The sequence below is a fragment of the Podarcis cretensis genome (genome assembly GCF_951804945.1).
Source record: "Podarcis cretensis genome assembly, chromosome: 2".
Classification (NCBI taxonomy): Eukaryota; Metazoa; Chordata; class Lepidosauria; order Squamata; family Lacertidae; genus Podarcis; species Podarcis cretensis.
Window position 1 is genome coordinate 6,322,456 of NC_137171.1, and position 27,590 is coordinate 6,350,045.

At 44.4% G+C, this 27,590-nt stretch overlaps 1 protein-coding gene and 1 long non-coding RNA gene across 11 annotated transcripts; one reads left to right on the forward strand and one right to left on the reverse strand.

Moving 5' to 3' along the window:
- Positions 1-7,090: 7,090 nt before the first annotated feature.
- On the reverse strand, positions 7,091-27,590 carry NACA (nascent polypeptide associated complex subunit alpha). Of its 10 annotated transcripts, none has more exons than XM_079966627.1 (11): positions 27,437-27,590; positions 25,776-25,847; positions 22,948-23,064; positions 18,926-19,006; positions 14,432-17,848; positions 12,039-12,124; positions 11,216-11,293; positions 10,379-10,525; positions 9,984-10,112; positions 8,201-8,323; positions 7,091-7,212 (listed from the first exon to the last, which is right to left on the reverse strand). In XM_079966627.1, the coding sequence occupies exons 2-11, from the start codon at positions 25,843-25,845 to the stop codon at positions 7,198-7,200; spliced, it is 4,263 nt and encodes a 1,420-aa protein (XP_079822753.1). In that variant the 5' UTR covers positions 25,846-25,847; positions 27,437-27,590; the 3' UTR covers positions 7,091-7,197. The 10 variants fall into 10 exon arrangements, with proteins under 10 accessions (XP_079822753.1, XP_079822751.1, XP_079822756.1 ...); XM_079966625.1 differs by having other exon boundaries at positions 22,948-23,079; XM_079966630.1 differs by having other exon boundaries at positions 14,432-17,194; positions 22,948-23,079; positions 27,437-27,589.
- LOC307210783 lies at positions 19,013-22,435 on the forward strand. The gene is made up of 2 exons (XR_013836107.1): positions 19,013-19,769; positions 21,720-22,435. It is a non-coding gene; the product is annotated as an uncharacterized lncRNA (long non-coding RNA).

Genomic DNA, 27,590 nt, shown 5'->3' on the forward strand with positions numbered 1-27,590 from the left:
GAACCATTCCAGAAGCTTTGCTAACGCCATCTTGGTAGTCAAGATAGCCCCACAATTAATTGGTAGTGGTTGTAGCAATGAGCTCACGTATGTTTATATTCACTTGCGCTTGATATAAGCTAATTGGCATGCTTTAATGCCATCCTTATTTGTGGGCTTGGGTTGCTGGGCTCTGAGCTCAGAAAGATATTTAAGGCTTGGGTATTTGCCACCTATGCCCTCATCTGGTCAGGTGAAATGACGTAGGCTGCTTTGTGTATAAAGAATGTATGCACAATTGCAAGCTATCTCCTTGCCGTGGTTCCTGTCTGCAAAGGCTAGAAGACCTGACAGGCTGGTTTGCTGTAAGTCCACATCTTCTTTAACAAAACACTAGAACTGATCACGCTGTCATATTTGGCTTCCTTCTTTGCTTTTCTGTACCCAACCACTCCCACAAGCCCTCCTTTGGGCCAGCAGTTTGGAACAACTTAACCAATTTGTCATGGCATACACTTTTGTGGGTGGCCACAATAACTTTGTCTTTAAAGTGCCACAAGACTGTTGATTTTGCTGCAGCACACTAATACGATTACTTCTCTGGACATTATTAACAAAGCTCGGGACTTCCTTTTTAAATGAAACCAAAAATCAATTGATCATAATTTCTAACAGGAAGATGATGCAGCAGTTTGTTATAGTTTCCTTTCAGCCAGTGCAGAAAGTGGTATCCAAGAGATGCTTCTCTCCTCTCCCATTCTCAGCAATTGATAGATAAGAAAGTGATCATTTCGCCATTCAGTGTAATTCAGATAGAGGGGTGTTCCCAGCACAGTAAAATTAGATTATGTAATTCATGAATCGCAAGTTTGATAGGTGGAAGAATTTCCATGTTAGAGTAGTTCAGTTGTTTAGGCACCTCATTTATGTGGGTCTTGTGTTGTGTCCCTGTTTGGTTGTGGTTTTGTTTTCATTTTTCCTTTTACTTATTGTTTTATAAAAAACGCAAATAAAAATTATGAAAATATATGATGATGTACTAAGTCAGATCTTAACAGAGCCAGAGGAATGTCCTGCTAAAATGTTTAATCTGAAGTCAATACTGTGAATGGTAGGCTCAATTTTTTGCAGAACGCTTCATGCTTACCAACATTACAGAGCAACAGATGGAAGTGCAACAAAAGGATATGATGTATCCTGGACCTAGGAGAAATTATGTTCAGAATTTCAACCAACTGGCTAGACCCTCCTGAGAATACTCCATCCCATTTTCTCACCCTGCACCCCATTTTCCATTTCCAACTGATAGTTTAACTGATAGTTAAAGGTTACACGAGTAATAAAAAAATAACAACAGAAAAACACCCAATTAATCCAAAAAAGAAAGCAAAACAATACATAAAAACAAGTCACATCAAAGAAAAAAGATAAAAAAGGAAAACAGACAAAAAAGAAAAAAATGCATATAATAAAAAAAGAACAAATCAAACCTTTACATAACTTTCTTTCTTTAGCTTATTTCCTTGACCTCCTCACACCTCCCCTCTTTGTATTCTGGTTCAGTTAGATATTTCAGCAAATCCTTCGTCTTTGTTTTTATCCTAATAATTTATTTTAATATACTGTAATTTAACATTCTCTTCTTTCACCAATTAATCATCCATTTTTACTTTGTTTAATCTTATTTCTCATTAAAACTAATATATTTGAACTTAATCTCTTAAGACATTTCCACTAGGGTCATAAAATTTTAATTCCACGATTTTTCCATCTCTCATTAATTTTTTTAAAAATCTCCATATATACACTTTAAATTCCCAATTTTCTTCCACCGTCTCCCCTCCCCAGTCTCGGCCCCTGCCGTCAGTTCCATCAACCTCCCAGCGTCCATCAACCTGGAGATCTTATATCCGAGGCTCTTAACTCTTCTTCACTTCCCTTCTGCCGATCTTCTTGATAATCTTTGGTGCTAAAAAGCAGATCTTGGGGGAGCTCCAACCCAACGATGCTTATATTCCTTCTTGACAGGTCTGCCAGATTTCCATAGTTAAAGCTAGGGCCCATAAAGTATTCCGAATCTTGTTTCACAATTCTTCCAAGTCCAAAGGCCCCAAAAGCTCCAATCTCCTCCTGGCTCAAATTCATATTCCAAAAGTCATTTGATCCCTGCATAAGGGGATCTCTCCACATTTCCTTTTCCAGATCAGGCCAGGCACCCATCTTCAAAAACTGGCTTCTCCTAATTACAGTCATACAGTGGTGCCCCGCAAGACGAATGCCTCGCAAGACGAATAACTCGCTAGACAAAGGAGTTTTCCGTCTTTTGAGGTGCTTCGCAAGACGAATTTCCCTATGGGCTTGCGAGTTCTTGCGAGTTCCCCCCTTCCCCCCTTTTTCTAAGCCGCTAATAGCCGCTAATAGCGCTAATCCGCTAATAGCCGTGCTTCGCAAGACGAAAAAACCGCAAGACGAAGAGACTCGCGGAACGGATTAATTTCGTCTTGCGAGGCACCACTGTATAAGGCCTCAAGTTGTAATCCTCCATTTGCCTCTTTAGGGTTAAGGCTCCCCCTTGTTTTGCTTTATACTCCACAACAGCAACTTTCTCCTTCTCTAATTCATCAATTTGTTCAGTTAAGAAAGATTCTTGTGCCGGGTTCTTGTCGACTTCTATGCTGATGCCCACTTTTGTTCCCAAAATATCAATATTAGTAGCCATGATATCTATCTGTTTATGCAGCTTTTCCAACAGATAGACTGTCCTATTCAGTACAGACGCTACTTCTTCCTTTGCCGACATTCTTAAGATGTTCAAGGTCAGAACTAGTTTCTCACAGTCTTTATCTTAAGACCAATTTCCCTGCTGCACTCTTGTAACAATGTCCCAAAACTCCCTCTAGAGGAAGACAGTCTCCATTTGTATCAATCCTTTCCAGCACAATTCCAAAAGTAAATTAGTAACAGTTTCCAGTTACCTTTTCTTCTTTTTAAGTGCAGAAGCGGACAATAGAAACAATGTCTTTCTTTTAAAGCTAGCTGTCAAATTTGTCCTGTTTACCGTCGATGGACTTTTTGCAAACCGTTCCCAGGTTCAGAGACGTGATGCTTCGATTTTTAATTTTTCACCTTCTCCTGCAAGTTCACTTGGTCAAAATTAATAGTTTCAATCAGTGGAGTTTTAATCCTTTACGTAAGACTTTCCAAAACCTTAGTTAACAACTACTTTGCTTCAGTCAGTTTACAGGAAGGGAAGGTGGACTTCCTGTTTGAACCTTCCCTGTTCCGTGCCAAATTAAATTATTTAAAAACTCAATTTTCCGTTCTACTCATGGGTTGTTGTTTAAAATCCAATTGTCCACAGGAAAAAAGCCAGCGCTCTCCGACAGCAGCAATGCGGCTTCACTCCGTGAAATAAGCGGTCGATTCAAAGCACCGCGCCTCTCACCCCACGTCGCTCCGGATTCCCGATACAGGGTCTCCCCGCGAGTAGGGGGGGCGCAGAAGGTGCCAGCCGAATCCCAAGTTCAAAGACTTCTTCCGTCTGTGATTTCTAAGGGTCTCTGCCTTCGCCGTGGCGGTCAGACCCCGTTTTTCACGGAGCCGGTTCCTCCCGATCGGAGCTCTGCCATTGCCGGAGGCGCTAACCCGGAAGTGATAGTGTAGATTCCAAGGCTATTGTACAAGGATGACCTTCAGTGGTTTTCTTAGAGTTCCCTGATCATTCCGATACCATCCTGTTTCTCAGGTGCCCTGTTTTACTAGAATTCTGTCAGCACTTACAACCTAGATTTTTAATTAGAGGGAACAATTCCAGTCTGGGTGGCAATCTTGTATTATGGCTCCCAGCTTTAAGAATTAAGCCCAATCCATCATCCAGAAGCCCCCCCCCCAATTCTGTTATTTTATTATGCCTAGCATTTGTTTTGTGCTGAATCTCTCCCTTGTATGATTTGGTTTTACTGTGTTGGCTCCTGTTCAAACATTTTATTGACTTTTCTGCTCTCGGCTTTCCTTGTAGTGATTGTCTGGTTATGAGCATTTAAGTCCAAGCTGCCTTGGGGGAGTCTCTCTCTGTATGCACACACAATTTAGAGACCTCGCCTGAGGAGCGTAGCATAATGGCAGAACAAGGGTTCTGAACATCCCATTTGATCTTAAGAGACTGTTCAAAGTAGCCAAGCATTAACTTTGGTAAGGGGCTGCTCCTTTTGATCTAAAATCTTTACTGAATTTAGGACCAGAAGTCTTTTTGATAAACCTGCCACCACCTTTGGGGATGTCCAAGTGGTCTCTGTTAGCCCATTTCGTTTATACATAAATAATACTGGGTTGGTTCCAAAGGTACTCTTTCACATTCTTGTGCTCACAGAAGGGCCATTTCTCCCACTTGTGCAACCTCTTGAGACAGTATAAACATTGTGAAATTTTGCACAAGGGCCTGTGGAACAGCACCTGCAGCCATTTTTCTTCAGCTCATGGTTCTCTGCCTCTAACCCAGTGTGAAGGACCTCGAAGATCCTCAGCATTTTGCTGAGGTCCTAATCTCTCCTACCACAGTGACAGGGATGAAGTGCCTTCTTAAGAGATGTAGGAGAGTATCATAAAAAGAAATGCGGTCTGCTGAGTTATAGTAAAATCAAGGTTACCGTTTAAAAAACACCAAAGGTGCACAAATGGGGAAAATACTGTCAATCCTGAACAGCTGAAGGACTTAAGCATTTCCAACTATCAAGCCCATTTTAAATTTTGCTTCATCTAGATTGTTCAGTTTAGTCCCACCTCCTATGTCATATACTAGGGTGTAAGCCTCACTGACTTCAGTGTAACTTACTTCTGAGTAGAAATGCCGAGAACTGCAGTTAATTTCTGTGTAAGATCACACCTAGTCTTTGGGACAGAGATGCATGGTTGGATGGAAGTTGCTGAACTAGCGACTGTCCAGAATGGCTTAGAGATTACCTTTATAGTTCTTATACTGTATTGCTGTATTATAATAATGGAGGAGGGTGTATTATAATTTTGTCTAGAATCCACACATGAATTGAAGATTCAAAGGTTCAGTATTTTTGTATTTTTTAAAAATGATTTCAGAATGGCTTTGTCTCACATTCAGGATAATAAATTATCTCAGCTTTATCTTTCTATTAAATCACATTATAGGCCACTATTTCTTTGTTTTTGTTCTTAGGAATTATCTATATGCAATTTCAGACACAGTCTTCAGCATATTTAGAGGGAAGTAGTAATTAACTTTAAGTTGTCACTTTAATATTTGTCATAGAAGTGTAGAACAATGCACATAGCATTAAACATACACCAACCAACATGAGTTTGACCAAACTGTGGGAGGCAGTGGAAGACAGGAGTGCCTGGCGTGCTCTGGTCCAGGGGGTCACAAAGAGTCGGACACGACTAAACAACAGCAGCAAACTCAAGTGCTGAGTCATTACAGCTGTGGAGCCAACATGGGGCTGAAAAGCAAGGGGGTGGGATATCAACTTGCTTGGCAGAATCTCCCAAGGCTTGAAATAGGATTTATTTATTTATTTTTGGTGAGGGGGATCCTAAAGAGTGAACCCCACCTCCACGTCTATTGATGGGGGGGGGGGAGGCAACAGAAAACTGGGAACAGAATAGATATCCTTCAGAGACATAGGTAGCTTTGATAAATTTCCAGTGGTGAGAGAAACAGCATCGGTATCGTGGCCCAGCTCCTTGCCTGTCTAGCTGAACTAGCATTATGCATATAGCTCCAATAGCAAAATAAAATGAAATGTACAATTGTCTCAATGGCAACAGGTTCCTGAAGGAGAAACTATTTTGGGGTTGGAGACCAAGCAATTTTGAATTAATTTCTTGGCGACGAGTTGTGTCCTTCACATAGATGGCGACTCTCCCACGCAAGGAGAAATCATGCATGTTACCTTGCCTCTCTCAGGCACACATTTACATGGATGGATTTTAATCATTTTTTAAAAAAAATCAGAATAAGCCTTGAGAGATTGCAATTCTGAGAAGAAAAGCTGGGGGCATGAGCTTTACCCTTTCTACTCCCAAATGTTTTCCCTCTAGGGCAGGGCAGCCCAACTTTTCGTTCCAAGTGGGTCACAAGTGTACTTTGACATGGAAGCTGTGGGCCACACATTGCCTTGTTGCACAGGGGAGAGCAAGCCCAAAATGTGATGCCCTCCCAAAGCAATATGCCAGTTTTGGGAAGGAGGCAAGAAGCTCTGGCAGAGTCCTAGAGCCCTCTCCCACTGTCTTCCCAAAGCTGGGAAAGCACTAACCACGCTTTGGAAAGGAGGCAGACCACCACTCCAGGACCCTGACAGAGCCCTCATGCCTCCTTCCTAAAGCCCAGCACCTCCTGCAAGGATGGGTGGTGGTGGTTTCAACTATTGAAAAAAGGCCCCAAGGGCGGCATGTGGCATTTGGGGCAAATATTGGACCCTGTTCTAGGGAATATTTCCTAAAACTTCACTTTCCACCAGTTAATTCTGCACAAATAGAAAATAAGGAAAAAAACCAGGCAGTGTTTACACAGTAGTGCTAGGCACCAACCTTCCTAACAAAAACAAGTATTTTGAACATGCAGTTATTGTACTGTTTGTAACGTAATGGGTCTGTGCCTGTGAACTTTGGATGTACATTAATAAGCAGTGATAAGTGATGGCAGGATCCCAAATATGAGGTAGCATTTGCTAAGGGGATTACACCAACCAAAACCTCTCACACAGTGGCAGAAGTCGTTCTCTGGGATCAATGAAACAGAACAGACTGTTCTTTGCAGTGTTACCCAATTTTCCCCAGCACGAGTGCCTGAATAAACTGTTTAAAACAGGCAATTTCTAAACTACAAACACTAGATCTAAGAATAAGTGTCAACTCTTCAGAGCCAGGAAACAGAACAGCACATACTGTATCTCTAAAGGAGCATTAATATCAGTCTCTAGTTTTTTGATAGCCCAGCGAATCTTTTCAGTAGTAGAATCTTTTCAGTAAATAGGCAAAAGTAATGGGAGCATGCTGGCACCAGGATCATAAACCACAACTAATTGTTTCAGTTTGAGTAATTGAATGTGTTGTTGACAACTAAGAAAAAGATGTGTGAAACCTTTGAAACCACAACTTTTATTAATTGATAGAAATAGTACAAATTTAATTCAGCTGCAATTTACTCTCCTCTGAAACAACCAAAAAGTTCCCCTTCCTGGGTGGCTACATCGTCAACTCCTGGGGGGAAAACAGAAAAAAAGAGAATTAGAAACTCTGTTTTCCTATAGGTGATGGGATGTGGAAGTGCTGCTGGGTATTTTACCAGTGGGAAACTGGCCGACTGTTCATCTATCCTGCACAGCCAGATGACCTTGGGGGGCTATTGTTATGGCTGCCTGAGATTTAAGATGGAGAGGATGCAGAACACAGCAGGCGTAACTCTAGCAGCAAGATAAAGTAATCAGATGAGGACAGGCAAAAAAGTGCCTGGTTCCCAAGTAGTTGCCTAGGATATAACATTGAGAACTGATGCATTTATGTTCCCAAAGGACAGACAAATCTGCACTAGATGTTTCAAGTGGTTTACACTGAGAAGATTCTTCCTGCCTCCTGGAACCTTGGGAACTGCATTTCTGTGAAGAAGCCAACTTACACCAACCAGACACTTCTCAGAAATTTTGCAAAGCTAAACCATGGCAGTTAAATCTGTTTGTAGGGTATACCTGATACATTTGATCTTACGCACTAGAGCAGTTTTGTGTACAGTACCCACTGACCCACACACGCCTATAAGCAGTTGCTGATGTTACATTGTTCAACATACATATACCCTGCTCAAGATCACAATAAAAAAATATCACTGGAAAAACTGTTTCATAGTAAATGCCATCTGTAAATCCAGTTGTCCAAGGCACACTGTTGCAAACGAATCTTAGTAAATATTAAGCTATGTTTAGATATACTTGAAAACATAGGTGTTAAAATGCATTGTGTTGCATTTGACTTTTCCAGGCATCCTTTCAATGCTGAGAGGTAGTTAAATATTATAGTCACTGATGAAAAGCAGCTGCAGTGGGGCAAGAGATAGAAAACAATGCATTTCCAAGAAACGGATTAATCTGGTGGTGAAGTGATGACATAAAATGGCCATGAACTTTTTGCCATCTGTTCTCCAGGCTCTGGGTCCATGGGCCCTATGATAAATGTCACTCAAGCAGGAACTTACCATAATAGCGTTTACAATATCGTTACTGTTGTTCTTCAGGGCACGAACGGCTTTTGCCCGGGAAACATTCGCTTGGGACATCACTAATTCGATGTCTTTCACCTCGACACCAGTCTCGTCAACCTGGATGGGGAAAGATAATGTCTCAGGACAGTTGTTCAAATAGAAAGGAAGAATAGATTGAAGCAGACAGGCAAGTGAGTGTGCTCTCTACATATGCTTAGAACTCTAACCCCACAGCTTGATTTGGGCTCTGTGTCTGCCCACACCAAAGAGCCAATAAAATGCAAGCCTGGAATGGTAATGAATTTCTTTTGACAACTGCCCCTGCCTGTTAGGCAGCTAAATGTATGCCAGTTGATTCCACAAGAGGACGTTTTCTAAGTCCAGTGCAAGTACAATTATAGTCACTGGTATTCTGTGTAAGACATCCATGATCATTAATAGAATGTTTGTATCAAAAATTTATCCTCAGTGCCCATGTCACTCCTGCTACCTGCCAATATCTGTGAGAAGAGAGCAGCTGGCTCTATTATTTCTATAAGGTAAAGGTACCCCTGCCTGTACGGGCCAGTCTTGACAGACTCTATGGTTGTGCGCTCATCTCACTCTAGAGGCCGGGAGCCAGCACTGTCCGCAGACACTTCCGGGTCACGTGGCCAGCGTGACGAAGCTGCTCTGGCGAACCGGCACCAGAGCAGCACACGGAAACGCTGTTTACCTTCCCGCTATAAAGCGGTACCTATTTATCTACTTGCACTTAAGGGTGCTTTCGAACTGCTAGGTGGGCAGGAGCTGGGACCGAACGACGGGAGCTCACCCAGCCGCGGGGATTCGAACCGCCGACCATGCGATCGGCAAGTCCTAGGTGCTGAGGTTTTACCCACAGCGCCACCCGCATCCCATTATTTCTATAAGTGACACCAATTACAATAGTTTGGGGGCAGGAGAACCTAAGCAGATTGCTCATTGGGAATACGATCAAGTTCCCCTCCCCAAATTCAAACAGGAAGCTGGGATGATGGTAAACAAGAGACTGGGTGCATGACAACTCTCCATGACTGCAGAAGGTAAGAAAAAGTTGGGTGTGTGCACTGGTTTCACACTAGCCTGGTTTGAATATAATGCTGAATTATGGTTTATTAATCCATGGCTTAGCATAATGAGCAACAGTTTATCAATCCATGGCTTAGCATAATGTGAGAACTCTGTCCACTATAAACAAACCATAATCTGAAGCCACAGTTTATTGTTGGGTTATGGCATTATGCGGGAACTTACAATTATGCCTTAACCATGGATGGTCTGGCCACTCCATCCCAAACAAAGGCACAAATCAAGAAGAGCTGGAAAACAAACAGACCTTTGGAGAAACAAATCATGGCTTGGAGTTTTGTGTGTTGAAGGCCACTGAGGCACTTGTAGGGATTTTAAAAGGAGAAAACTTCAATGAAATATGCAATCTGTTTGGTATGCACCTGCGGATACGAAGGAAGCTGAAAGCTCACAAGACGAAGGCAGGGTGTTGGTTGGTTAGTGCAGGCTGCCCAATAGGGGCACTAACAATAATGAGACCACATGGAGCACTGAGCTGTACCCTTCACACCCACCCGAAGAACCATACTCTCCCCACACATCAGAAATCAAGAAACTCCTGATCAGCAGGAGAAGCTCTTCCTGTCTCATTCACCAAGGCAGACATTAAAAAGACCAACAGCTCTGAGTTGGCCATGAGTGCCAGTTTCAAGGCTGAAATTACTTATACGGAAAGTATGTGGCATACCTCTTCCTCTTCACTCTCCTCTTGTACAGTGGGAGTCTGTGTGTTTTCCTGAATGTTTGAAACGGCTTCTCCTTGCACTTTGAATTTCTCTGCAGCAGCCAGCTGTGCTTGCTGCGAGAGATCTTCAATCTGTTAGAGATGGGTGAGAAAGAGAGAGGTCAGTGAGGCTGTTGCAACTGAAGTAAGCAAGCAACACAGAACAGAATGGAGGCCTCTGTAAGCAATACTGACAAGAACAACCAGCATTTCCAGATATAGACCCCCCCCCCGCTTCCCACTCCAATTTTAGAACTCTTCTCCCATTCCAGTGGCAGAGAAACTACATAGTGCAACTGTCCTGTTCTTCCAATTGCAAGGCCCCAAAGTTTAACTAGACATTCCTGAGCTTAGCTTACCTTTGCTTCACCAAATACTATATAGGTATCTGATGCAGGACTTTTGTAGACATCTGGCTTGGTGATGACAAACAGGATGTTCTTGGATTTCCGGATTGTAACCCTGGTTACACCTGTGACTTGACGAAGGCCAAGCTTAGACATTGCCTTAAAAGCAAAGGAGAAATGATTTTTTGGGTGGTGGGTGGTGGAAGCAGCCACCGAGTATGAGAGCTAAATGAGTCATGGCAAGAACACGGCTCTTTGGTTTATAGAAAGTCTTTCCAACGGTGCTAAAGCTACTCCAGTAGTGCAGCAGGCATTTTTTCCTCATTTGATTAACAAAACAAAAAACCTTTCCCCAAAAGCAAAACCAGAACTAGTGTCCATTCCTAGCTGTGTCACTAACTCTTACAGAATACTTACTCAAAATAAAACTTCTCAAAATACAAAAAAAAAAAAAAACAAAACAAAACAAAAAACCCCACAACCAACCAAAAAGCCCAACCAATTACTTTGTGTGTTTGGGGGATGCACGTTTGTTTTTGTAGTTTATGAACAGGGTTGGAAGAAAGCCTAGAGGAATGGGCCATGCTTAACTATGTAGTTTCCCTTGAGTTATTTCTCTCCTCCTTCACTGCTTCTGTGAATGAAGGGTAACATTTCAGAGAAAGAACAAATAGGCACATAGATCAATCCCTTTTGCTGGTTGCAATAAAATAGGTCCTGGAAGAACATCCCAAGGAGTATGCTAAAATGATTATAGGTAAGTAATTGGGGATAAAATGTTTGAGTAGCTATTGCCTCCCCAGGCTGAATAAGCAAAACATCAGTCATTTACAATCAACTTCATTTTACCTTCCGGGCTTTCTTTTCACTCCGACTCTGTTTTGCTTTGCTAACTGGTTCTTCATCTATTTCAGCTGCTGCTGCAAGCTGCAAAAAAAAAGACCCAAAATGGAGTTAAAGGGATGCCCAGCGGAAAGTCCCCCTCCCCAAATACATTTTCTGACTGAAGATTTATTGTGCCCTCTTTCTACAATGGAAGCGAGAGAACAGATTTATATGCACATGCCCATCTACCCTACAAGTCCTCCAAATCCAAGCAGGGAGGGCCAGGTATTTGAAAGCATGCCAAAGAAATCACTCCACTCCCATGTACTAGCATAAATTCATATACTGAAGTACATTATCTATGTGCCAAGTTAGGACCACAAGAGCACACAGAAAGGTGTTCCTTGTGCTTGTCCCATGATGTTAGAATTCTCTTCTGTAGACTTTGCGAGCTTTTTCACCACAGCAACTTTCCTCTTGCCTTTCACTATTTCAATTATAATCCAGATTGAATAAAAATTACAGAGAATTGTAAAAAGTGTACATTTAACAATACTTGCTGTTTGTTATTCTTGTGTAATTTGCTTCTTTGTTTGCTTTTTCATACTTGGGATTTTAAACACAGAATTTCAGACTGTGTACTCACTACCTACTGGTAAGAAGGCAAACTATCCTAGGACAAGGATGCTTGTTAAAGTGTGTGTGGCTGAACAAAGCACACACAGTAAATTGTGTGTTAAGCAACCTGGTGTGTGGTTTTTTGCACACTGGCAGCTCTTCAACGTCACAGGTTTTGTGGCCCTGCCCCGGATGCCAATTAAATGCAGCCCAGTTATTTGCTTCTCACCTCTGTCCGATGTGTTGTGGCATGCGTAGGGTCATGTTCTTCAAGTTCTGGCACTGACTCATCGCTGTCAGATTCTGTTCCAGACCCTGCAAATACAAATGTGTGCAATCCTTTTCTTTCCATTTTGGCTTCAGCTGGGTGTGGCAGAGAAGCCCAGGGGAAACATGAAAGGCTTTGCCAACTTGATCATGCAGATTTTATCTCCCTTTTATACATCAAGAAACTCATACCAATCCAGAAAAGTCACAATTATCTAGTGGCAGAGGCATTTATTCCCAATACAGGTAGCAAAGCAAACGACACAGAAAGAATGCAACCTACAGACAAATGACTTTGGAATGGAAGTGCTTTATGTTATCATTTTTTAAAAAAGATTTAACAGGCCATTGTATTTTAATATTTTGTTGGAAGCCGCCCAGAGTGGCTGGGGAAACCCAGCCAGATGGGCAAGGTATAAATAACAAATTATTCTTATTAGATATAATATTTGTAGCAATAGAGGTGCTTTGAGCTTTGCTCAGCGTGAGCTTCAAGACAGTGCATATAAAACACTAGCTTTTTCAAAGATTAATTCAGGTCACTGCCTTCAGATATTACTACTAGAAATAGGTCTGTGTGTATGGGAAAAGGTGGGGCAAAAAGACTCTTTTAAAGTTTTAAGAGTTCCAGCTAAAAACAAATATCTGGGAAAGTGTGGGTATTCTAGGCATGCTAATATTAGTTGTAGTGTATGAAGAGAAAAGTTCCTGGGGGAAGGACCTTGCTTGCATTTTTAGGATTGAGATACCACTTCTACATGTAGGAGAATTGGCAGCTGAGCTCTGGCTTAATTCAATGGTTTGAGATTAGGAATGTGTTGCAGACTTGCATACTCTCTGCAGTTATGTCTTTCCCTTCCATGATTTGTGATTATGTCTTAATTGGGCTATCTCTAAGTAGGGTTAGTCAGGATAGTTATGAGATGATGGGTCTTTATAGTGTGCTGGGTGTCATGGCAAACTGTAGTTATTGCAAAACATGGAAAGGAAGTAGAATGCCCAATGGGGGGAGGGGAGGGAGGTGGAAGTTGAGGAGCCCATAGCACATTCCCAATGACTCAATTTAACTTTGCTAATTCCTCGGCTTTTTAAAATAACAAAACAACACAGATTTTAAAAGCTCAGTTCTGAAATAGTGGCCTGGATATGCTTCACCTCAAGAACCTAGAATGAAGTTCACCACTGTCTTTTTGAATGATACGCACCCTTGTCTTTTTAGGACTAAGTGACTGTGATGTAAATGGGAGGGAAAAAATGACTGACCAACAATTGTGAAAGGAACAAAATATATCTATAGAACACATTTCCTAGAACAAGTACAACTATTTTCTCACTTGCCAATGAACTCAGCTAATTCTAGTTTATGTAATACTCTAGCATCTTTCCCAATACAGTGGAACCTCAGTTTTTGAACGTTTCGGAAGCCAAACACCGAAAACCCGGAAGTGAATGCTTCCATTTTTGAATGCACCTCAGAAGTCGAATGGCTTCTGCAGCGTGTTTTTCCATTTTTACCATTCACTTTGCTGACAGCCCTTTGATTTTTGAACGTTTCAGAAGTTGAACGGATTACGTTTGAAAACAGAGGTCCCACTGTATTTGCATATGCACCAGACCACACTGGTAGCTAGGCAGTCTCACTTATTCTTGAATTTAGGCAGATGTTTGATTTTAACACATAGCATGCATCTTGTTTAATATGTCTTCAATAGAGAACTACTGCCAACATAAAAAAATACATTTCTGTGTAACCCCACCCCCCAGTACAAGTACAAATACAGACAAAGCACAACTGAAGTGGATAGTGGACACTGCAATTTCTTCCAGAGTCTGGATAAAACATTACACAAGAGTTGGCAACACATGCTAAATCTATGAACATCTCACTTAAAGCACTTTTAATTAACAAGATGTACTAGATGTCCAATCACAAGCCAAGTACTAGGATTGGAGACAGAGGACTGCTACAGTGCTACAGAAAACAAAGCTGTGATTAGGGTTTCTAGGTTAGTGCTATTCCAGAAATACCAGCCAAGGCAACATTGATGTCACACCCTCAATAAGACATTCACAACATGCTGAGCATGTGAAGTGACTCTCTCATTTGTGCCGTACATTCCTGAGTGCAAGTCTCGATTCCAACACATAAGGAGTTTTCAATTGGCTCTGACCACAACTGGTTACAGCTCAGCTTGGACTTACTTTGGCTTCACTTCTAAATACTACTTTTCTAGACTAACAAAGAAAGCAAGGAGCCCAAGGGAGGAAACTTGGGACCCCTTGCCCATTGACAGGTTAGTATTCAGTGAGCAGTCTGTGATATCCATGCACACAGCAAACCAAGGAGGCAAATACCCTTATCATTCTTCAGGACAGGCTGTTTGGCAGGAGGAGGAAGAGGAGCAGGAGGAGCAGTTGCTGGGGCCTCAGCAAGGGCCACAGCTTGTTTGGGAGAGAAATCCACCAGGATTGGCTGCAGAGGTTGCTCCCCAGCAGGCACCTCTGGAGGGATCAAAGGCGGCAACTCGTCGTCTTCAATGACAGCAGAGACAGGGGTGGGGGGTTTGGGTGGCACTTCAGATGCTAGACCAGATGCAGGTGAAACTGGTGATGGCTTAGGAAGCACAGCAGAGGGAGTTAGCTTTTTTACAGGGTAAGTAGGAGGTGGCACAGGGGAAGCAGGCTGAGTGAGACTGCTTGTAGCTGTGGCAGAAAGAGAAAGATCAGCAGGTGCAAGAGGCAAAGGTGTTGTTTTTTGTGGAGGTGCCTTATCCCCAGCAGAGCTGACAGGGACCTGGGACACATCCAAGGGCAAGGCAGCAGAGCCAAAAGGGACAGCAGAGGCAGGGGTCACCAGAGAAAGAGGGGTAGGAGTGCTTGGGGTGGCAGAGGATGTAGAAGCAGCCAGTGGGGAAGTGGTGGCCACAGTGCCAGGAGCAGAGACAACAGGTGACACCGGGGAGGCTCCTGAGCCAGAAGCAGAAACAACAGGAGACTTAGGGGAAGCAGTGGGGGTCACAGTTACAGAGGAGTCTACAGAAGGGCCTTTGGGGCCAGCTGCAGAAGTTACAGGGAGAACTGGAGGGGCCACTGAGGGAGCTGTTGAGGGTCCAGGGCTAGAGGCAGGCACACCTGGGGATACAGGGGGAACTAAGGGCCCAGGTGCAGCTGCCAAAGGAGAAGCAGGCTTTGCAACAGGCACTGCGGGTGCCAAAGGGGTAGGAGCAGGCACTGTTGGGGCCACAAGAGGAGTTACAGGGGCAGGTGTAGGACCAGAAGGAGGCCCTGCTGGGGCCACAGGGCCAGGTGTAGGTGTCAAAGGAGATGCAGGTTTTTCAGGAGGCACTGGCTTAGAAACAAGCCCTGCTGGGCCCACAGGAGGTGCCAGAGGAGGAGCCACAGGCTGGGATGAAGAAGGAGAAGGTTTCATTGCTGAGCCTGTGGGGGCCAGTGGCTTAGGAAGGGTCCCTGTTGGGGAAACAGGACCAGAAGTAGGTGACAAAGGTGAAGTAGGTTTCACAGGTGGCACTGGCTTAGAAGCAACCCCTTCTGGTACTGCAGGATGTGCCAAAGACCCAGATGGGGGCACCAAAGGAGGAACCACAGGTCCAGAAGCAGGTTTCAGAGGTGGCCCTGTGGAGGGAAGTGGTCTAGGAGGGACCACTGCTGGGGCCACAGGTCCAGAAGCAGGGATCAAAGGACTAGATACAGGCCCTGCTGGGGTGACAGGACTAGATACAGGCACTTCTCTTGGAGCCATAGGAACCGGCCCTGCTGAGGCCAAGGGACAGGAAGCAAGAACCCCAGGAACAGAGACAGGTGCCAGAAGAGGAGCCATGGGATGAAAAGCCACAGGGCAAGAAGCAGTAGATGCCATAGGTGGAACTGTAGGTGCCACTTGTTTGGATGCAGGTACTTTTGCAACCACAGGAGGGGTTATGGAGCCAGAAACAGGTGCCAAAGGAGGAGGCACCGCTTCGGCAAGAGGTGCCCCAGGTCTAGGGGGAGGTCCTCCTGGGGCCACCGAGCTAGAAGCAGAAACCGAAGGGGAATCGGGTTTCACAGGTGGCACTGAAGATGCCAATGATCTAGGAAGAGACCCTGCTGGGGCCACAGGTCCAGGAGGGAGTGCCGAAGGACTAGAAGCAGGCCCTGCTGTGGTTAAAGGACCAGGTGCAGGTGCTGATGGAGGTGGTGGTTTCACAGCCAGCACTGCAAGTGCTTGTGGCTTAGAAGCAACGTCTGATGCAACTATAGGAGGAGTTACACATCCAGAAGGAGGTGGCAAAGGAGGAGCCATGGGACTAGAGGCAGATGCCCCTGAAGTCACAGGGCCAGGAGGAGGAGCCACAGGATCAGAAGTTGGTGGCAAAGGAGAAGCTGTGGGTGCCAGTTGTTGAGGAACGACTCCTACTGGAGCATCAGAAGATATAGGTTCTGAAGCAGTAGCCAAAGGAGGAGTCACAGGACTAGAAGCAGGCCCCGCTGGGGTTACAGCGGCAGAAGGAGAGGCCAGAACAGGGGCCACAGGCTGAGAAACAGGCAGAGCTGAGGTTAGAGGGCCAGAAGTAGGTGCAGGAGATTCACGTTTCACTGTTGGTACTGCAGGTGCCAACAGAATAGGAGCAGGTACTCCTTGGGACACAGGAGGGGAAACAGAACCAGAAACAGGTGCCAAAACAGGAGTCACAGACTTAGAAACAGGTGATACGGGACAAGAAGCAGACCCCACTAGGGCCACAGGGCCAGAAACAGGTGCTGAAGCAGAAGCAGGTTTCACAGATAGCCCTGCAGGTAGCAGGGGTGCATGAGCAGGCCCTGCTGGAGCCACAAACGCAGGGCTAGAAACAGGTGCCAAAACAGGAGCCGCAGGCCCAGAAGCAGGTTTCACAGGTGGCCCTGCAGGTATCAGTTGTCTAGGAGCAGGCACTGCTGGGGACAAAGGAGGGGCACCAGGGCACACCACAGAAGCCACGGGGCAGGAAGCAGGTGCTGCAGGGCCAGCTATAGGTGCCAAAGGAAGAGTCACAGGGTGGCAAGCAGATCCCACAGGTGGCCCTGGGGGTGCCACAGGACTAGATGCTGGCACTGGAGAGGCTGCAGGGCCTTGAGTAGTCACTGCAAAAGGTAGAGGAGAAAGAGGTGCTGTAACAGAATTATTGGGTCTAGAAGGAGAAGCAGGCGATATCATAGTGCTATGAGGCTTTGGGACTGTGGGACTGACAGGAGAGCTGAGAGGAACTGTGCTTGATCCAACAGGGAGAACAGTGGGTCCAAGGACCAGAGGAGGAGAAACAGGAGCAACTGGGAGAATGAAGGGAGCTGGAATAGGACACGATGGCACCTGAGGAACTGGACCTGCAGATGTTGCCAGTGGTGGGCTCACAGGGGTAGCTGGATGAGCTGAACTAAGAGACCCAGAGGAAATTATTGAGACTGGGGCAGAAGCTACAGGCGCTACTGCAATGCTGGGAGACAAAGGGCTAACTTTTTGTGCAGCATCAGCCAGATCCGGAGGCTTCAGGGGAGAGGAAGGAATCTGGGTCACCAAAGCTGGGACACTAGGAGGCAAGGCTGAGCCAGGAGAGACTGACATTGGGAAGGAGGAGGAAGGGGGAGCCACAAAGGAGAAAAGCTGCCCAGGTGAGGCAGCAAGGTCAGTAGGTGCTAGTGGAGTACTGGAAGGACAGAATCCAGCAAGGGGAGAGTTAGCATCATGGGATGAAGAGGGAGGGTGGGCAGCGCTAGATACAGAGGAGCCGGAAACAGCAGCTAAAGGAGAGAAAAAGTGAATCAATGATGAAAACATGGAGAAGAAAAAATGAATTATCTACAGCCACCCACATGGAAATGCATCTCAGTTACCTGTGAGGTAGAAATTGCTGTAGCCGCTGTCAGAAAAAAAGTATCACAGTGTTTGTATGCCCCACCCCATCAACCAAGGCTCTTTGTACAGTGCCAATATTCCGCTGGAGGACATGTGCAGGATCAAGTCTTTTGAAAACATGTGACAGTGCACAGGCAAGCCCGACATACTTGTCACCACTCTCACTGGATGTCTCACTACATATCCAACTCTATTATCTAGATATCTGGTTGGGCACCCTCAACACATGCTATCAATAGAAACTCAATTATAGAGGAGAAAACAGCTAGTTCAAGAAACAAGTTGCAAAGTCTTGTAAGTGCTGACATTTAACCTTCCATGTTGTGTCCAGGTACACAGATTTGAAAAGGACAATATACCAGTCTGCCGCCGATGAAAACTGCTTTGTAGTACATGTTCCATTTAAATGGCAGTGACTCCTATATGACCCAAGTTAATTTGGTTGCAGAAATGAAGCTTGGGAACATGGTTTTTCACCTACCCTGAGGTTAGGCCAATGTATAAGCAGGGGCGAGCAAAGCAAGATCTTCACACAAGTCACATGCAATTTCAAGGTGTAGCCACTGGCATCCCAGGAACCACAAAATGCCAGTATTCTTTGAAACAGATATTGGGACAGCAATACAAGGTACCACAGAACTTTTCACACCAATTCTGTGTGCCTGTCAACAGCAAGCACCCACAGAAAAAAAATCAAACCCTCCCTCTGGTAATCTAGATGGCAGATCAGTCCATAATACATTTCCTTACATTACTAACTTTGCTAACTCCAGAGAGAAGTTTGTATTCTACACAGTAACTTGTATATGATCTATGTCAGCTGAAGAGCGAAGAATAGAACTCAGGCGTGTGACTTTAACTACTTTAACCAAGTCTTTTTTTGCTAAATACTATGGTTAATGTAACTGCATCAACACAACACAGCAAAATGTTAAGGAGACATAGGGACTAACAGCAAATACCTGGTGCTTGAATAGGAAGCTGAGAAAAACAGGCTGCAGGTGCTTCAGAAGCACCAGCAAAAGGGTTTGGAGTGGCAGGAGCTAAATGAGCAAAAGCAATAGGTTATTAACGACAAACCAATAATCTTGGGGCTAGAACCATCTAGAAGGTTCTATTCTCTTGGCTTAGTCAAAATGACAAATTAAGTCTACTGGGAACTGCCTATCCCTGAACTAAGATGCCTTCAACTTCAGGCTTGGCATAATTCAAACCTAAATGGGACATGCAAGCTACAACTTACACAGCTAGCATCCACCCAAACTTTTAAAGCATGAGTCACTCAGTGATGTTTCATCAAAGCATTAAATGGTGGATTAACTAATCTTAAATTATATGTGTGGCCTGAGAGTAGGTAGCTGCATTAGGAATGTCTGCAAGTCTACTCTGATGAGCATAAACTGCTTTAAATGAAGCCAGAAGCACACCGCTCAGTGAGATCATGCAGGGAAGAGGAGCCCAGCACATGTTACATTAATGTTGACTGCATGGGACAGAAGTCCGCTATCACATGCAATTTAAGCAGAAGGATCTTAGAATTCCAGAAACAGGAATTTAAGAGCTACTTCCGTAACACTGGGATTGACCTTCATAAGGGCAGTAAAAAACAAAATGGCTATAATACAACTTGATAAAAGATTCTGAGGGGATCAATGGTCCCTTTTTTGTACTCATCAGCTAGACTAGGAGATGAGTAAAAAATGCTGAGAGAATTCCCTCAAATCATGGGCTGCATCACTTCATAGCAGGACTGGGACAACCAGAATTCAAGGCACAGATTTAGCAGAAAGGTGATGTAAATGCCAGGTAAATGCCACTTCCGGGTTAGCGCCATCGTCTAATGGCGGATTCCCTCCGAGCTCCGGAGGGAATCGGCTCAATAGGAGACGGGTCCTGCCGCGGCGGCGACGCGGGGACCCTCAGAAACCACAGGCGCTGAAGCCTGTGGACTTGTTGACTCGGCGGGCACCATTTGCGCCCTCCCCGACCCGAGAAGGAGCCTTTTTAAAGGCTTCGGAACGGGGGACGGGGGGAGGCGCGGTGCTGAGAGTCGACTGCTACTCCTACTGAGGGAAGCCGCATGCCATGGACGGAGAGCGCTGACTTCTTCCTTTGAACATTTGGACTCAAAGTAAAAACCCGTGAGTATTAGGGAAATTGGATTTATAAAAGAAAAGATATTTTTGTCTGAATTCGGCACGATCGGGGAAGGCGCAAAGAGGAAGTCCGTCTCCCCGCCTTGTAAACAATTTGAAGCAAGGACTAAACAACTAAGGTCGAGAGAACATCTCCTTCTTATTGGATAAAGTTATTAATTGCACGAATTGATAGTATAAGTAATTCTGCTGGAGGATAAGAGCTAACTCTGAGAGCTAAAGTGCCACCCCCCCCCCCGGGAGTGATCCGCGAGAGGAGCCTGTTGAGGAGATATAGAAGATTTTGACAGCTGTCAAATTAGCTGTCAAGGTTGGAAAAAATAGAGAACTTTGTTTCTGTTGTTCTTGCTGGCTACATGCATTACAATATAGTTATAAATTGTTGAAAATAAAGAAGAATTGAAACAAGTTAACTGGACTTTTGGGCTGGAAGTGGAAGGAATACTAAATAACCAGAATCCCTCTAGAGGGGGTTCAGGGACATTACAAGAATGGATATAGGTCGAAAAATACTAGCTGATCTGGACGAGGTTTTTTTTCTCTTGGGAAAGTTGCAGGAGCAAGGGGATGTTTTGTCTACAAGTGTCACAATTTCGAAGTCAACAGCAAATGAACCTACTGAGTTGGATAAGGATTTGATTTACAAAGTCCAGGCAGCTGAACAAGAAAAGAAATCTGAGGAATTTGAGGGAGAAAGAGATATATGCTGAACAGGAGGAGCAGGAAGGAGGGGCTGTAATGCTGCAGATGGCAAAAGAGAGCCAGAGGCCTGTCAAGATGGATACAAAAGAAAATAAGGACTGGATGACGAAAACTTGGTTTGAATTGAAGAATGAGGAATGGAAAGATCTCCTTTTGGGGAGATCTGAAGATCTATGGACTATAAATCTGATTAAGGTGGAAATTGGAGCTTTTGGGACATTTGGACTTAAAAGAATTAAGAAACAAGATCTAAGCTCCACCTTTAAATATGGAGGTCTGGCTGGAAGGAACATAGACATTACTGGGACAGAGCCCCTCCGAGACCTGGTGTTTAATACAAAGGACTACCAAAAAAACCGGCAGAGTGGAACTGAGAGAGATTTAAGAGCCTCTGACGTGAGGTCTCCAGGCTGATAGCAGATGGACTGATGGACAATGGTTTGGGGATCGAAACCGGGAAAGGGAGGGTGGGGTCTGGGAATCCAAAGGGTGTATAAATATACTTTGATTCTGTTTATTTTCTTTTGCTTTGTTATCAGTATAAAAATGGGGAATTCGTGGAAGGGAAATTGGGTCGACCATAGAAAAAAGTCTTTAAGTATAACGATTGATGTATATAAGTTAAAGTTTGATATATAAATTGAACTAAACACAATAATGAATTAAGGTTAAAAATTGGGGATAAGAACTTGTTGAACTAATATTTGGACATGGAATACAAGAAGGGGAGGCGCGGGGAAGTCACGGAAAAAAGTTATTGAAAATAAGGATTGTAATTGTTGAATGTCTTTTTTCCCCCTCTTTTGTTCTTTTTTGGAAAGTTATTTTGTTGTTTTTTGCTTTTGTGTATTATTTGAAAATCTAATAAATATTATTTATAAAAAAAAAAAAATGCCAGATTGAGCAAGTGCTCAGACTACACTAACACCAATTCACTACTTCAAGATTTTCCTTATTTCCAAGCTTTCCAGTAAGAATGCTAGAAGCCTCAGTTCAATGAGCGAGCTGGCTTCAATAATCATAACTGTCTCTCATGAATGAGTTACTAAATAGTCCTTAACAGTAGATTCTAGGTCATGTTTCTACTAAGCAGATGAAGAAAAGAAGGCAAAGGAATTTGTGTTGGTCACTGAACTTTAAATGGTCGCTTGTCTACAGCTACCCACTGCTGTGCATCAGTTCTTGGGAAAATAGGTATACAATGGGAGAGCAAAATAATGGAATGAAGATTCTCTCTCTCTCACCCCCCCAAAAAAAAGTTAAACAAGGAAGGGGCAAGAACTACATGTAACCAGAAAGTTATAAGATTCATGCTAAGAAAGCTGAACCATTTCTTAAGATTAAACTATGACATTTTAGATAAAACATGATCTAGCCTAAAAGAGAACCATCAAAGAGCAGGCATTCAAACTAATAGTCATTCTAAAGGATGGCGTTTAACCCAGGGGTAGGCAACCTAAGGCCCGGGGGCCGGATGCGGCCCAATCGCCTTCTCAATCCGGCCCACGGACAGTCTGGGAATCAGCATGTTTTTACATGAGTAGAATGTGTGCTTTTATTTAAAATGCATCTCTGGGTTATTTGTAGGGCATAGGAATTCGTTCACCCCCCCCCCTCGCCAAAATATATCCAGCCCACCACATGGTCTGAGGGACGGTGGACCGGCCCACAGCTGAAAAAGGTTGCTGATCCTTGGTTTAACCTTTATGGTGGCTCACCATCCCCCGTCCCATAAAAAAGCAGTAATAAATCATCATCACCATCTGAAATTTGGAATCACTGAGATATGACATTTCCCCTAGGTCTACTGTAAATTATATACCACAAGTAGTACACCCAGGGACATCACAAGCAAACCATAGAAACGCCTTCTTAGGAAGACCTGCATACCATACTTAACCGCTGTTAACTCTTGCAGTAGTGTATTTAATCAGCAGAAATGTATGTTTCAAGTATCTACATTTACTTATTTCTTTCACCAGCAGGAAACAAGATCTCAGCTTAAACAAAGCTGGCAGTTCTGGAGCCCTGATTCATTATAGGGTTTTTTTAAATAAAAAAAATCATTTTAAAAATTAAAATGAAGTGAGTTCAATCCCATCTTGCTGTTTTAACTTGAAACCTACCTGATGGCTCCAGAGCAGTCCCAGCCTGAGAACCCTTGCCTGCCACCTCAGGATTCTTGGTGGCAACTGGTTTGGACTCCTCAGTTGTCTGCATCACTTCCATGGGGACCCCAGGAACTGGGGGTAGAGTTACTGAAATAGTGTCAACTGTTCAGATACCACTCAGGAAACCCAACAGTCTGCACATGCCTCAAGAGGTGATTAGCAATCAGTAGCATCCAAAATTGGGGAAAGATGTCAGTTATCCTCAGCAGCCCAGAGACAAATGGCACCAGGACTAATAAAAACCTTAATGTATGAAGCATTATAGGGATAATCTACTCCGGAGAGGAAACTGGCAATTTAAGTTATGTTTCCTAGCCATCATGAGGATTTGGTGTCATCACTCTGACAGTCGTAACTCAGCTGACATCAGCTTCTGAATATTAGTACTGATGTATCAAAAGCCGATCTGGGCCAAGTTTACTGCGTCACAGTGGTCATGCATGCAACCACTTCATAATGACATAAAACGGATGGAAGTCAGTACATGTTTTTGTTTCTTTAATGTAGCTACCACTAGCAGAGGAAGCAGTTAAAAACCTTCCCTGTTTGTATCACATTAGTAGCCAGTGCCTTTGAGGGCAGAAGGGCATATTCATGCACCAGACTGTGGTAAATATGAACAAGAATGGATGATGTACTGGATTTAGAACTAGTTGTATCAGTTCTTCTGTCTCCTCCTATCTTGCTTCTACATTCAGTGTGGGTGGCTCTGGAAAAGCTGCTGTGCATCTTCTTTGCTACTTCTTACACCCAAGAACCAGCAGCAAAGCTTGACTGGAGCAAAGCAAAATCTATTTGCTGTGCCCCAATAATCTCTTCACAGAATTCTGTCTAGTGCGTCACACACTTTGCCAATATCAACACTGGCACTTACAGCCATCTCTTCTCTGCAACACAGGTGCCTTGGAATAACTCTCTAATGGGCCAGAATAAAAGCTTAAAACCAGTGCAGACTTTGCTAAGATTTGGCAGGCTATTCAACACCGCGACATCCACAATATGGACAGGCAGACATTTTCTGTTTGCTTCAGAGAAAAACTCCTCCATTCTATACAGCTCCATTTATTTATCCAACCGAACTTGTTTGTTTACTCCCTGTCTAAGAGAAACTCTCACACCCCTTGGACAGAAGTCATTGCATTTACCAGTCATGCAGTGTACAGCATCCCCATGCGTAGGTGTGTGTATAGGAGAGACCCAGTCACAAAGTCATGCAGTGTTCCCTAAGAAGCAAGGCAGAAATGTAGCATACAAGGAGACCTGGTTCTCTGCTAACCAGCATCCATGATACCTTCAAGACAGATAACTGGAGACACAATACACAGGGAAGGTTTAGAGTTAGCATGTCCCAAATAAGAAGGATGCACGTGCGCACAAACACACACTTCAGAATACAAATTTTAAATGCACTATCAGCTGAAAATTCTACTCCACTAGAATGACGCACTTTCACAGCCAACACATCCATTGGCTGTGTTATTACCAAGTTCGGGATGCTTGGTAAATGCCAAATTATGTTGTAATCTTTTGGCTTGCAGTCACAAAATGATGATTCCCTGCTCTGTGCTTAAGATGGGAAGTGTTAGTGAGTGGATTAGAAAGTTATCCACTTGACATCTAGTAGGTTTCAAATAAACCGATTAAAATTCCTTCTAGTCTAAGGTCCCCATTTCAGTCACACCAGAGTCACCACCTCTCTCCAACCTTAAACAGTGGTCACCACCAATTTGCAAAAAGAGACATGTGTCACAAAGTAATGATGGATGATCATAAGCTTAACATTCTAATTCCCATCTGTCTCACACAGGTTTAGAAATATGAAGAGGTTGTATCCTTTGGTTCTTACTAAGCCACCTGCCTCGTTCTTCCTGAAGAATTCTTACACATCAAGCCATTTGTTAACGAGGAAGCATGATTGGGAAACAAACCATGTACAGATCCTTTAAAACACACACAGTTTACTCCAGCACAAAAGGCCAAAAAGAAGAAAACCTTCCCAAGTCATTAAGCAAGTATCTAGAATTTGACCTAGGTTAAGATCCTCATTTCTCTAATGTTTCACATAGTAATCACCCAATGTTAGCATACACACAAAAATCAGAAGCTGTTGTTAGTAGTTTTAGCATTTTGTAGTCTAAAAACCTTCAAAATGTGGTGGGATAGCAGTGTTTATCCAGCTTGTGATTCACGTCAAGCATGCTACTGCCATGTTCCAGAGAGAGACCATGCAACTCATCCAACGTGGAGGAGACTAAACGTGGTAAGAGCACAAGAGGACAATTTCAAAGTATGTATCTCAATTTCTTCAAAGTCATGATAACGTTTATATGGCAAGTTCCAAGTATTTTCCACACATTGTCTCATTAATCCTTACAGTAACATTGTAAGGGCAGCCAGGATTATTATCCCCATGCTGCAGATGGGGGGCTGAAGTTTAGAGATATAGTATCTCAGATATTGGCTTTTCAAAGGCTACACAGAAAGCTCATGGCAGGTGTAAGACTCGAACCAAGCTTTTTAAAGTGCAACTTACACATGACCTCTTTTACCATGCATTTCTATGCATGTCTACTCAAATGAAGCCCTACTGAGTTCAATAGGACTTATTCCCTGGTAAATGTGCAAGACTGCAGTCCTAGACTCTTAGCCACTCTGCCACAATAGCCCTCAATTATTTGCAAGTTCTACCCTTCACAAATGGTTTTACCTGCCTTGTTAAACTGGCTGACTGGACGAGTTTCAGGATCCTTTCTGAAAGTGTATTAGTCATCCAAGGCACTAACCTGTCTCAGCATGAGGCTGTGGCAGCTCATGTTCTGTTGCTGGAACAGTTTCTGTGGCTTCACCAGGCATTTCTGGGAGAAGGGAAGTAAAATTCAGTCAAGTTTTTCTACAGAATTAGTGTAAATCATTACAGGGTATCTAACCAAAATCTTGCTTCTCTACAATCAGAATATCATGGTAAGCTACATATGAACAAATTGAATCACTTCCTAGAGAATGAACACTGCTGCCAAGCACAATTTGTTCTAGGTAGTCACACAGACAAAAAATACATGCATTTAAAAACTTTTGTCTGTCAAATTACTTAACTTTCACCAGCCCCGATTTCTGTACTAAATGCATAGAAAACCATATCCACTGAAGGACTATTGATACAACTGCAGGAGATCTGCCCAACTTCTGTATCCATAGTCAACTTTCATCCCTGGATGTTTACCAATGGGTTAAAAGCTTTTATTCCCTTCTACCCTCACCTAACCAAGTTGTATGGCAAGCAAGATTAGCCATGATACCTAAATTAACCATCCATGTTCAATGGCAGCATCACAGACTATGGTGAGAAACAGAAAAGGCCTGTAGGATCCCCCCCCAAAAAAAAACATCTGGTTGGCTACTGTTGGAAAAAGAGCACAGGCTTAGGTAGGCCTTTGGTCTGATCCAGCAAGGCACCTACAGTGGTACCTCTGGATGTGAACGGGATCCGTTCCGGAGCCCCGTTCGCATCCTGAAGCGAATGTAACATGTGACTGCGCGCGTTGCTGCTTCTGCGCATGACATCATTTTGAGCGTCTGCGCATGCGGCGAAACCCAGAAGTAACGTGCTCCGTTACTTCCGGGTCGCCGCGGAGCGCAACCCGAAAATATTCACCCCGAAGCTACTCAACCCAAGCTATGACTGTATTTGCTTTGCTACAACTCCTCCCTACAACCGTCATGTACCCAAACTATGGATACAGCGAGATCTTCCATTCACTCTCATGCGGGAGCTTCCTTACCCGGGCACTTCCTCCTTGGCAGGCATAATACTCATCCCAGCAGAAATACTTTAACTGAAGGGTGGGACAAACCTCAGCTCCCTTCATTTCACCAGGCGCTTAAGTCTGTGCCCCAACACGCACAGCCACCAATCCACTCCATGCCAACCTTCCTGGAACCCTCCTGAACAGGAACTACCCTTCTTGGAGGAGCGCTATGAGAGCACCCCCTCTGAGCGGAAGGCCGGAGCCCCACTTCCCCTGCTGCCAAGAGTGACACCCCTTTTCAAGTGGGGAGGGGGGTGGCAAGGGGGCAGGTGCGGCCCAGGGTCCTCCAGGCGTCGACCTCCAAGCTCCACGGGTGAGGGTCGAGAGCCGGGTCTCCCTCCAAAATGTCTCTCTATCCCCCTCGGCTCTCCCTCCTCGTGGTCCTTCCCTCCAGGGCCTCCTGCCCCCGTTTGCCTACGAGCGGAAGGCCTTTCCCGAAGGCCCGCCGAGGCCCTACAACTCGGGCGCAGCGGCCTATTCGCGGAACCGTCGCTCGGCCCCGGAGCCCTGGGCTCGACCCGCCCGCCAACGCCGCATCTTTCCCCGCCTCGAGCCCCTACGCTTCGGGAGCTTCCCGCCTGCCCTGTCAGGGGGCTCGCCGAGGAGGATGGCGGCGGATGCAAACGGGGGGAACTTACTGTACAGGACGAGCCGGGCGCAAGATGGAGGCAGAAAGAGAGCGAGAGGCGGAGGGAGGGCGACTTCCGGCCCGTGCAGGAATGGCTTCCGGGTCCCCGCGGGGCTGCCCCGTGCGCTGTTCGATGGTTCCGTGCGCTCCTCTCGCCGCTGCTT